We start from the raw sequence: 12,303 nt of genomic DNA, 5'->3' as shown, positions 1-12,303 counted from the left end.
GTATTCCGCAATACTTTTATATGGACTATAGCAGCCTATTTCGGGATACGTTAAGTACGGTGTAATGCTGCAGGAAGCTCGCTCTCAGGTCTTTGGTGTCTCACTGCGTTTTGATTGGGCGTTTAAAGGGAAAAGATTAAGGTTTGATAAGTCTGTAAGGGTTTTAGCAGGGCGCACACACGCGTCCGTCTTTTTCTCCTGGTTTTAGCGTAATATAAAGCGGCTGGGTTCAACTTAGCTGCTCGAAATGTTTGCGAGCTGCATTGGCCCCGACGGCGGAGAAGAACGTGCCACGGTACTGAGCGTCAATAAATCAAATTAGCCTACTCTATATATTAATTAAATCTTGTAGTTTTATGAGGCACCGTACTGGGAAAATTGCTTTGTGAAACGTGGAAACCGATTACCAAAAGTTTTCCCGTTTGTCTGAAATACGAGAAGCAGTGTGATTTGAATAAGAGCAGGCCTGGCCAGCCGTCAGCAAAATGCAAAGGTGAAATTAAAAGATTAGTAATATTTCAATATTATTCCCATTCCGGACTCTTTCCGAGGGCGCATTTAGTAGGAGAAAAGGGTAAACGCGTCGAGAATAAACTGGTTTCCTCTGTTTGCTTCCTTTTCCTGAAAGTAACGTGCATAAAATGCTTTTGTAAATAAATTCGGTTGCATCATTACAGATTTATATGATTTTCGATGGCCATTTTAATATTTTGGTAGTGGGCAGTAATGTAAGGGTTAGTTTCCCTGGAAATACCTGGAAATAGGGACAGTGAGCCCTGCTTTGTGGTGGGACGCCACCCTGCCCCCATGCTGTGCCGTGTGCCACCCCGTGCTCTGCGCTGCCTGAGGGGGCTTTCCCAGGGATATCCCGATTTTGTGCTGTGGGCTTGTTTGCCCATGTGTATCACTATGCGAGTTGTACATCTGCTGTTCAGTATTGTTGTATATGTTTGAGGATGTTGTGCAGGTCGTGGGGGTGTCTGTCAGTGTGCCCCCCAAGACAATATGAGACAGAGGGCTTTTTGAATCGTGGACAGCTTGCTTGAGACACCCTGAGCCAGGCCCTAGATTGGGCAGAAGCAAGCCCATAATTATGTATAACACGTCCCCTAGCATTCAGATGTGCTCCCAATGACCCCTCCAATGTATATTATAATTACGGCCTTGGTCCCCCGAATTTAGACTCCATGACTATGGCCTTGGGCCGAAGGCTTTCGGTTACAGGCTCGGAGGAGCGGAGAGGAGGATATCGTAGGGAGTTTCCGATTACCGCCCCCCTCTTGATTAGCTCTCCCATGCTAGCTCACATGCAGTGATGAGGGCAGCTGAGGCACTCGCGGGGCGGTGAGAGAGCGGGGTCCTGGCAGGGTGAGTGTGCCATGATGCTGTGTGAATCTGTGTGCCCCCCGCCCAGCTCAGGAAGCGGGGGTGGGCTGAGGAGAGATTGTGGTTTGAGACTTTTGAGGTGTTATTCAGAGTGAAAGCAGGTGTTTGCAAGCCCTGAAGCGCAGAACTGCGGAGTCCGTCTGTGCCGACAAAGGGCTCCTGGGCTGTGTTGACATCATACCGTGGACCTCAGCCATTGACATCACGGTCCACTCCGCACACACCTCTTAAATCTGAGAACGACCTTTAACTTCACATTCGTTCAGCTTTACTTAGATTTCCTTGTACTGTACCCAGTTGTGTGTACTTTGTGTGTCCGCACGTGGTTTAACAGCTATTTCTGTGGAGTCATTTCTCCTTTGCGGATTCATTTTGCTCAGGATAATGGCATGTTTGAATAAATAAGTATGTTGGTAAATAAATGATGACGACAATTTGTCTGGGGTAGTGTCTTGTTTCAAGGTTCCCTTGTATGGGATCATTTGAAATGGCACGAGATGCCAATTCGGTCTCTGGGGTCGGGTGTTGCTTACAGACTAATCATGGCAAGCAGCAGGTTGTGCTTGTCAGGAAGACAAGTGTTGTCTCGGCTTGTCACTGTAAATAGTCTGTTTGTGAGTTTTTGAACACGATTCAGTGTTTTTTCAGTTCAGAATGCGTGTGAGGTTTATCACTAGCTGGCATCTCGGGAAGCACATGGCAGGATTTTCCCCTCGAATACTGGAGCGGTAATGCGCCCAACGTTTCACTTTCCCTCCGCCTCGTGAGTTGAGATTGAATTCCGATCCTGTCTTTCAGATGTCATGGCGACCTCAATACCACAGCTCAAAGTTCCGCCACGTGTTTGGGAAGCCTGCCACCAAGCCAAACTGCTACGATGGCGTGCCCATCACCATGAGTGTCCATGACAACCACTTCTGTGCAGTCAACCCTAGCTTTATCGCGGTGATCACCGAGTGTGCCGGAGGCGGGACCTTCCTGGTCATCCCCATTCATCACGTGAGGCCCCGCCTACTCTCCTGTGACACTCTATGACGGTTGTGTGTCTGAAGCTTGGCCCCTAGTTCTCCCTGGATTGGTCAGATTGGTAGTAGTGGGTGAATATATTCGAGCAGCCTCAACTGAAATCTGAGATTTAATGTTAGCCTGTCGTGTTGTCGAGCATGGTAGATGGTGAAATCTTCTGAGATGCAATACGGTCTCCATCAAACAGCTTCTGGAGGAGCTTAATGGCCAGCCTGACAGCCAGTAAAGCAGCAGCTACGATAGCTTGTGCTAAATAGAAGCCAAGTCGGTAATTGGCTTGGAGTAACAGTGATGTTCCTGGCTGCTGTTCTGCAGACTAATGCTGCTGTCAAACACTCACCGAGCTACCATGCCTGGCAGGGAATATCATGCTTGGCAGTGCCCTGGGCTCTATGAGCATTTCTCTGGCATGTGGACCCTTGGGATTCCCTTGCGTGCTGATTTCCCTCCCCCCCCCCCTTCTGTTTTTTTCGGCAGACGGGGAAGATTGACCCCCACCACCCTCGTGTGTGTGGCCACCGTGGTAATGTGCTGGACGTCAAGTGGAATCCATTTGATGACTGCTGCATCGCGTCTTGTTCTGAGGACACCACAGTGTGTCACACTGAATAATATTAACAATGATTAACAATAATAGTGTTTTCAGTGTACTGTGTGACTATGAATGCAACTCAGTGTTAACTGTTTCATACAAACCTCTGACTGTTCTCCAGTGCGTCTGTGATTTTTATCTGCGGGAGCTAGTAAGCTCAGAGTAAACTCTGTGTTTGAAGCCTCTGTCGTACCACAAGTGAGCTGATTGTAGTTTCCTCTGCTCCCCAGGTTAAAATCTGGGACATTCCAAAGCCGGGTCTGCAGAAGGACATCACAGCCTTCCGGAAGGACCTGCAGGGCCATTCTCGCCGGGTGGGCCTCATTGAATGGCATCCAACCGCCAGAGGTGTGCTTTTCAGCACAGCTTACGACTGCAAGGTGACTGCTAGACTGAGGGCGGGACTGGTGCTGAAATAGAGGTGGGATGGGGGTTGGATGGGGCGGGACGGGTTTGGATGGAGGCGGGCCAGGGTGGGATTGAGGCGGGACTGGAGCTGGATGGAGGCGCGACCAGGGCGGGACCGGGGCTGGACGGAGGTGGGCTGATGTGGGACTGAGGTAGGCCAGGGTGTGTAGTTTCTGTATAACAAGGAATGTATTTGATTTTTGTTCCTTGCTAAGTAGGAGGGAATATCTGAGTAACTGTTGGTGGATGATTGTAAAAGGCTGCTGACCCATTATTTCCATTTCCGTCAGTAAAGCTACATGACCGGTTGCTGAACGATGGCATTTATTTCTTCATTATTTTTTGGCAAAAATGTCCAGAATGTCCGTCAGCAGAGTTCTGGTCCCTCCAGAGACCTCGTTCATCCTGGACCATCACTCTTGCTTATTGTGTGGGTTTCACACAGGTGATGGTGTGGAATCTGGACACAATGGTGCAGGTGATCAAGAACCCAGTGAAGACCATCAGCCTACACACAGATGTGGTCCTCTCTATGGCCTTCAACACGGACGGTAGCCGGCTAGCTACCACCTGCAAGGACAAGAAGGTGCGCGTCATCGAGCCCCGCACAGGGACCCTGCTGCAGGTGTGTGTGGGGGGGGTGTGTGGGAAGGTGGGGGTCAGGTTGCTAGGGCATCATCATTGCAGAGATGATGGGGAAAAAAGAGTGAATTTGTGTCTGAAAATGCTAAAGATCGATGCTACAATTTTTTAAAATTCTTGATCTTGTGCCATTTGGTGCCAAATGTTAACAGTACGTTACTATTGGAAGGTTCTGCATTTTCTCGACAGGCTCTCTCTCTCACTGAGGCCTTTGTACATGTGCCTGTGATGTTTGTATGTCTGTAGTTGCTGGTGCACGTAGAGCACTTTTATAGGCCGAACTGCTGCCCTGAATCTGCTTTGCGATTTATCGTCTTTAGGAAGCTAGCTGCAAGTCACACAAAGCCAACAAAGTCTTGTACCTGGGAAACGTAAAGATGCTCCTTTCGACTGGGAGCTCATGCTGGAACCAAAGGCAGATAGCTCTGTGGGATCAGGTAGGAGCCCGAACCTATATGTCTACAGAAATTACAGAACGTAAAGTGGGCCATTCACGTGAGAAGACAGGTTCCCTCTGCTGGTGCCTAGTGGAATGGTGACTGTCAACGATTAAGGGCGTTCGCATACGCATCATGGCTGCCCTGTGCATTGTTTGTACAGCTACGTGTGTAATTAATGCTATGCACATGTGAGATGCAGAACCATGAAAAATCCTAGGGGTACTATGGTCATCTTTTGTCGCAGGACTATGGCATTATATAGAGGACGATTGGTATTAAAGTAGCATTTGTGGTGTGCTTGAGTTGCTGGAGGATATTCAAAGCGGGCCGGTCGTGTGTCTGGCCTCCTGGTGATGCCCCTGCCTCTGTGAGCAGGACGACCTGTCCGCACCTTTGCTGGAGGAGGACCTGGATGGCAGTTCTGGGGTGATCTTCCCTTTCTACGATTCGGACACCCACATGCTGTACCTGGCCGGAAAGGTGAGCCAGCAGACAGAGCGTGCGGTCGTTGCTTTCAGAACTCATGGAAAAATGGTGAAGAAGTAGAGCAGGACATGCTAATTTAGGTGCGCAGGCACCGTGACCTCTGTGTGGGAAGGAGCAGACATGGAATTGTAGTAGAGATGGTGACCGGCACCCGCCCGTACCCACAGGGTGACGGGACCATCAGGTACTATGACATCAGCCTTGAAAAACCCTACATGCAGTTCCTGAATGAGTACCGGTCCTCCCTCCCTCAGAAAGGCCTGGGTAAGCTGAGCCCAACTGACCCGGCTCTCTGCTTTGGTATTTTGAATATATGGGTAAACCTCCCATCTCTGAGGAATCTGTATGGTTTGGGTAGTGAGTAACCATTGTCAGGCTGGCTCTCTTCCTCCACAGGCGTCATGCCCAAGCGAGGTCTGGATGTGTGCTCCTGCGAGGTGTTCCGCTTCTACAGGCTGGTGACCACCAAAAGCCTCATCGAGATGCTCTCCATGATCGTCCCTCGCAGGGTGAGAGCGGTGCATTTGGGTCAATTCAGCTACATAAAGCAGTACGTCCCATGTGGTCGCCATGACCACGGCTGCTGTGGAAACTCGGCTAAGCCGCCGATCTGGAACCTTATGACCGCGTTTTGCGTTTTGTCCATCTCAGTCAGAATGCTACCAGGAGGACATCTACCCAATGACCGCAGGGACTGAGCCGGCCATGACGGCGGAGGAGTGGCTCGGAGGTCTCAACAGAGGTGTGTTTCAGCAGGTCTGCACCACGTCCCATTTTAAAACTAAAACTTGCGCTATTTGCAAGTTGGGTTTCTAAGGTTTGCCTTGCATGTCAGTGCACAAAAGACTGTTGTTTGGTGTGAGGGGGATCAGTCACACCCGGACAGAAGCTCCTTCTTTAACTCTGATAATCTCCCACCTTAATGCTCTTGGCTATTAAAGCGACCGGTTCACCCGCCGTTTGCGTTGTGCTTTAGGCCCCGTGCTGACTTCCTTAAGACCAGGCAGCGAGCTTCCCAAGATCGTGCCGGAAAACCGTCAGAGATGCCCCCTGTACCCGACGCACCGCAGAAGCAGCCCCAGTATCCTGGAGCTGACCTCTGATCGGGAGCGATGGGATGGAAGGCATCGGGAAGCTTGCGAGAGCAGCCTGGCCACCTTATCCAGTGGGTACCAGGTCTGGAGTTCGCCAAAAACTGAAAGTCAGGTAGGATGGACTCGGGCATCGTTTCTGGTTTAGCTATGAAAGGCCTTCAGATAAAGTGGCTGTTGCGTCTCGTACCACTGCCTGGTTTTGAGAGTGTGGACAGCCCTGATACAGGGATGCCTGTATGATACAGCCGTAACTCAATGTCTCTCATGTCCACAGTGCTGTGGGGGGGCTATGCTTATACATCTGTCATTATATAGTCGCTTTAGTTTGTTCAAACCACACAGTTGTCTCTTTTTGGATGTAGTAGCCCTAGAGTCCAACAGCCGTGACTCTACTTGGATTTCAACCAAATAGGTTTAATTGCTTAAGAGATGATGGTACTTGATTTGTCTTTGGAGGGATATTAACTATGCAATCATTTCCCCATGTACTTTATTTTAAAGGCATAGCGTTTAAATGGCTATTATGATATATATGTAGCCCAGGGGAAAATCCTTACTGATAGCCAGTGAGCGTTCAGCAGACCACTGTAGAGACACGAGCTGCCAAGCTGTCTGAGCCCGGCAGAGTGGCCGCTGTCCTGACAGATCTCTGCACACTGGCCTACCAGTTTCTGCAGCTGTTTTACCAGCAACAGGAAGAGATCTTTCTCCTGAGAGAGCAGCTGCGTCAGAAGGACATGCAGGTCATGGAGCTGGAGCTGGAGATAAAGAACATGAGGAACTTTCTGGGGTCCCATTGACGGGCGTGTCCTGAGCTGGGCAGCCTGTGGACCTGTCCTCCCTCTTCCTGTCTGCTGGCCTCCCTGGGCTTTTATACTTTCGATGGTTACAGAGCTGTGTCCATCCCTTTTTGTATTTATTTTGAGCTCGTGTACATTTTTATTGTAGTCTAATTGTCTCTTTATTAAAACAATGTGTTTAACACATCTCTGAAATGAGCGTGGGTGTTTTGCCATGTAAAATCTGGTGAAATGTAGATATAGAAATATTCTGTCTTTTCAATCTTTCCTAAAATGCCACAGCAATGTGCAGGGGTGTCAGACATAGGGGCATGTCCCCTCAACAAAACATACCTAACGAAGATTGTAGTCCTGTATCAGACAAACTTATGTCTAATGAAGACTGTAGTCCTTTCCATGTTCTGCGAGCCAGTTTTGGTAGCCGACAATTGGTCTGTCGAGGCCCCTGCCTTAAACTGCCACTCGATCTACACTACACTTCCCACTGCTCCCTCTGCATCTGGTGAGCCCACAGGAGGACAGACCCACGTGTTTCCTTCAGGCTCCCTCCACAGGTCTGGCTCCAGGGTGAGGCCCTGGTTTTCCCAATCTAGGCGAGGTAACATTGGTTCTCGGCCATGGTTCTCACTAGGAAAGGATGGATTTCCTGCTCTGGGGGGGGGGGGGGGGTGAGTTGCTACCCCAAGCAGAGGAGTTTAAGTACAATACCTCAGGGTCTTGTTCACGAGTGAGGGAAGAAGGGAGCAGGAAATCGACAAATGGATCTGTGCAGCGCTGGCAGTAATCCGCACGCTATCATTCTGTCATGATAAAGGAGGAGCTGAGGTGGAAGGCGTGGTTCTCAATTTACCAGTCAATCTACATTCCTATTCTCACCTATGGTCTTGAGCTTTGGGTAGTGACTGGGGAGGTGTTTGCGCATGTATAACCAGGAGGAGACCAGCAATGGGTGCATAAATGATTGGATTTCCAAGGAGCTGGTACGTCCAGTCACCAGACACAAAGGACGCCTCATAGACACATTAGACAGCATTACCAGCACTTGACAGAGTTTGTCACATTGTGGGTTTGCATGAGGTTTAGTTACCAGGTTGTGCAATTGCCTGGCATGTGGAGCAATTTCCAATGTAGGAACCAGTGCGCGCATGAGGGCACCCACACATGTCCTGAAGGCTCCGGTCGCCCAAGATAGACCACAACAAACGGAGGATCACTGATGACGACCGGGGTTGTACCATGTCCAGCAATAAATCTTGATTCTTCATTACCACAGATGACCATCGTATGCATGTATGGCGTGCCAAGGTGAGAGGACCAATCCTGCCAATGTTGTGGAGAAACACACTTGTTTTACTCCTGCCATCAAGGTGTGGGAAGCCATAGGGTATGACATCATGGTGCGGTGAGCCAAAGGATATGAGTTCAGATCATCTGGTAGTGATTCAGGGAACCAGGACGGCACAGTGCTATGTCAGTCACATCCTGCGTCTGCATCTCTTACCCCTTGTGAGACAGCACTTTTTTGTCACTGAGTATATATAAAAAAAGCTATTCTTTCCTTTATATCCTTCAAAAGGTGCCATATTATCCATCCCTTCTCCAAGCCTGCTTATCCAGTGCTGAGCCCGCAGTCTGTCCCAGAAACAAGAGAAAACCGGAAGGTGATTAAAAATGAGAATTTTCGAAATACTGTGGCTTTACTTGAATGTATTTTTACTAATTAACCTTCACAGCTGGATTTAAATATAATAAGTAAAACCCTAAAGAACCGCTGTGTAATGACAATGACTGTTCAGCGCATGGTCTTGGATTTTAAGTAAATTAACATATGCAGGCATTTTGGATGAACTAGGGAAGGTGTTTTACCTTAGTGCCCTCTAGTGTAAATAATGAGGAAGTGCAGGAAGCCGACAGGGCGCGGCAGCGCGAGGGCGGGACTGAAACAAGTGATGGAGCCTGGCTGGAGTGAATCCGTGAAGTCGTACTGTTACTCATCGTCACCGAGACTTGTTTTAAATTGGTGCCCTTCATCTTGTTCTGTGCTGTTTTCTTTTTTAAATGATCGCCTTAAATTAGGGCTAAATTTAAATATTTCAATTGATAGTCATTGATGGACAGCACCCCCTAGTGGTTATTTTTAGCACTGAAATTTCAACTGGATCGTGACTGACAGCTGTGGATAAAGTGATGATGTGCTGTAGCTTAGGACGCTGTTATTACATGGGCTGAGATATTAGTTAGGAAGAAAATGAGCAGCTTTATACGAATGTGCATGTTGGGTGTCATTTATGGTCTTGAGCAGTCCAATGAAGCCAAGATCTTGTCTTCGTATTTATTCCAATAAATGACAGAGATCCTCTCACAGCAAGCATTACATTATCTTTAAAGCCAGCACAGGAAACAAAATCATAAATAGGAAAAGTAGGATTGAAGGACAACAACTGTGTACAGCACACATGAGCATGCACCCAGTGTGCTGTGAGTGATAAATGTACAAAAAAGGCCAAACTTGATACACAACTCCACACACAGGTCGCACACAAGCACGAAAGCTGTACAGTCCTCAGTATGGGTGAAAATCTGCACAAGACTCTTCCTGAAACAAATGAACGAAAGGAAGCTGCAGAAAAGTGACAGAAACGCTGCTGGTAAATCGAAAGAGCAGCCAATTCATGCCATGCCTGGAGCGAAGGCCGTGCCCTGCCCCTCCTCTGCAGGAAGGCTGCCCCTCCCACCACTCCTAGTCACATGACTTTTCAGATGATAGAGCAGCATCACCGAGAAGCAGCTACTGAAAACACGGCACATGTGAAGGACAGAGCAGAAATCCGGCTCCCCACAGCCTTGTTGTTATTGCATGGGTACTCTTTGTTTAGTGCCCTGTTAGCTGCATAGCGCACTAACAAAGGTAGCGATGTAAGGACAGATGAATGGGAAATACTAGTGATGGACAAAATGAACCATTGTGACGCCACTAAATGGTGCTCTTTGTTCAAAAAAGGGCTCAAAGCATGCCCCAAGTAAACCAAGAGCGCCATCTAGTGGGGTCAGAAAATACAGCAAATGGTTCATGAACCGTCATTTTGTCCATTACTAGGAAATGCAACTCCCATGATTGGCCACAAGAGGCAGGTTTCCAAACCGCTCATCCAGCTGCATGTCTTACATGACACAACATGGGAGGACACAAAAATTCCACACAAACAGAGCGGGGGCAGCATTCAAACTGCCAGGGCAGCAGGTAGTAGGTGACCCCCCCCCCACTGAACCACCATGCCGCCCCCGCACAACATCCAGCAGATCAAAATGATTTGCAAGCTAATGTGCATGTTCATTTTTAAACATTAAGTGTGCAGCATCACTGAGTTAAAAGTCCAACTCCCCTCACAGTTTCAGTTAAATGATGGCAATCGATCCACTGGACCAGTGTGTACAGGCTGATGGACTCCTTAACATCACAATCTTGTTTGGGAAATGTTTCCATGACAGGCTAAAACCTCAGCTGCACAGGTACTGTAATCAGGAAGCCAGTGGTGTCGCTATCGGTTAGAAATGACCTCAGCTCGTGGCCTGAGACAGATGCCAGCACAATCATAAGCACTTTCATCTTCAAGCTCTGTGGCTTTCTCCAAGCTGGAGTGTAAAACTGAGAAAATTACACCAACCCCCAAAGCCCAGTGTGGGGGAAATAATGGGCTTCAAACGATAAAGTACAACTGATGCACCACATTTGGAAAATAGAATGGAAAAGGGAGCCTCGTCTCTCGACTGGAAGAATGGATTTTTCCAGAAAGGGAGGGGTCGTGATGATGTAATTACTGAGGCACGTTTACTCAGGGGGATGGGTGCAGTCATCCAGCTGGGATTAAACCTGTAACCTATGATAAACACAGTCATATAAATTTACTTAAGTTCTACAATTTAGACGGCTGTACTATTAAGATCTAGGATTCGACACAGCAAGGTCAGGGTACTGCCTACCGGAACAAGACTACAGTGTCCTCAACAGCAGAGAATGCAAGACAGGTACCTCTGTGCACTCGCTTACATCACGATACATATAATTTTCACAAGTACTTAGCTCATTATTTCATACACAATTACAGAATTCACTGAGGCTTTTACTTTGAAGTTTGTGGCCATTTAATAGTTTTGCTGGACTGCCGCTTCAACATTTATTCGCTTATTATGTTACTAATAAGGCAGGTATGAGCAGATCAGACGTTCTGCGCTTCCACTTGCGAAGTGCCAGTAGGCTCTTCCTGTTAAGTCTTTTCCATGTTGTTCTTGCATGCTGGGATTGCTGTCCTTACTCTCACTCCATTTGGATAATTTTGGCCCCCGGGATGTACATGAAATGTAATACCGATTCATAATTCTCAAAACACTGAATTAAAAATAAAGGCGTATCAGAACCCTTTATTGTAAATAATATTGTTTTGTACTACAAATATATTGATTTGATATATTTTAAAAATATTCTCGCATTAATTGCATACAAAGAGCACATACACACTTTAACATACAGTACAAATATATTTTCTCTCAATATTATTGTCCATTTTAGCATGTGACTTTCCCTGAAAGGGCATAACATGAGTATTAAATGATCCTGTGTACACAGAATGAGCCAAAGAAACACCCCTTTTTACAATTTATACCTACTGTGGTGAAACTAAGAAGAAACGGCAGGGCTGCCAAGGCCGATGACAGCTGGAGGGAAGGAGAAGTGTGTCGTATCCCAGCATGCAAGAGGACCATGCTACATGATGCGTTTCCTGTTCCCATGTTTTAGACTAACAAGAGAGCTAATATTGTTCAAACTACCGAAAAAGGAAGCCTTTAAAACATACTCTTGAAGAAGCATATTGCTTAAAAAAATCACTTCAAGTCACAGGTTAAGATTTAGGAGAGAAACTTTGTTTCACCTCCCTCTTCACGGCACAAAGCTGTCAGACTGAAAACTGTGAAATCAAAAGGGGCCAGACGAGCAGCTCACCCCGCCGCCACTCTGCTCGCTTAAAGCCGAACGGTACACTGATCTCATGGTAATGTTGGGGAAGGAAGGCACCAGCAGCTCTACCACCCTCGGCGGAGACGTTGGACCATTATGATTGCAGCCGTTGTCATCGTCTTCTTCTCTGTTATCGTCAGAAGCAGTAGCACAGATGCGGGAGGTCGTGTCGGCGATGAGCGCCACCACTAGGGGGAGCCGCTTTAGTGGGGCAGGGGCACTAGGATGTCGACGTAGTTGATGGGGAAAAAGCCGGACTGGCCGTGCAGCATGCCCTCATACCAGTTGTCGTCGATCTGGTTCGTCAGGGTGATGACGTCGCCCTCCTTGAAGCCCAGCTCGCCCTCGTTCTCGGGTTCGAAGTCATACAGCGCACGGCAGCAGGGCTGATCCATGGGGGCTGAAGGGGGGATAG

General features: G+C 48.0%; 2 protein-coding genes across 4 annotated transcripts in view; one reads left to right on the top strand and one right to left on the bottom strand.

The window, feature by feature from the left end:
- The first annotated feature begins 34 nt into the window (after positions 1–34).
- LOC125705315 (coronin-2A-like) lies at positions 35–7,060 on the top strand. 3 transcript variants are annotated; one of them, XM_048971812.1, is made up of 12 exons: positions 35–295; positions 2,185–2,385; positions 2,890–3,006; positions 3,235–3,384; positions 3,858–3,998; positions 4,375–4,491; positions 4,870–4,974; positions 5,148–5,244; positions 5,377–5,489; positions 5,632–5,722; positions 5,957–6,186; positions 6,743–7,060. In XM_048971812.1, the coding sequence occupies exons 1-12, from the start codon at positions 248–250 to the stop codon at positions 6,872–6,874; spliced, it is 1,542 nt and encodes a 513-aa protein (XP_048827769.1). In that variant the 5' UTR covers positions 35–247; the 3' UTR covers positions 6,875–7,060. The 3 variants fall into 3 exon arrangements, with proteins under 3 accessions (XP_048827769.1, XP_048827768.1, XP_048827770.1); XM_048971811.1 differs by having other exon boundaries at positions 3,858–4,037; XM_048971813.1 differs by lacking the exon at positions 35–295 and adding an exon at positions 1,310–1,368 and having other exon boundaries at positions 3,858–4,037.
- A 2,132-nt stretch (positions 7,061–9,192) lies between these two features.
- Positions 9,193–12,303, bottom strand: part of sh3gl2b (SH3 domain containing GRB2 like 2b, endophilin A1) — a 29,851-nt gene continuing 26,740 nt past the window's right edge. The window contains exon 9 of the mRNA XM_048971661.1: positions 9,193–12,288. Coding sequence (XP_048827618.1) covers positions 12,092–12,288 — 197 coding nt within the window. The 3' untranslated portion in view covers positions 9,193–12,091. The remainder of the gene's footprint in view (positions 12,289–12,303) is intronic.

This window comes from Brienomyrus brachyistius, chromosome 12 (assembly GCF_023856365.1).
Source record: "Brienomyrus brachyistius isolate T26 chromosome 12, BBRACH_0.4, whole genome shotgun sequence".
Lineage (NCBI taxonomy): Eukaryota > Metazoa > Chordata > Actinopteri > Osteoglossiformes > Mormyridae > Brienomyrus > Brienomyrus brachyistius.
This window is presented reverse-complemented; position numbering and strand designations above follow the sequence as displayed.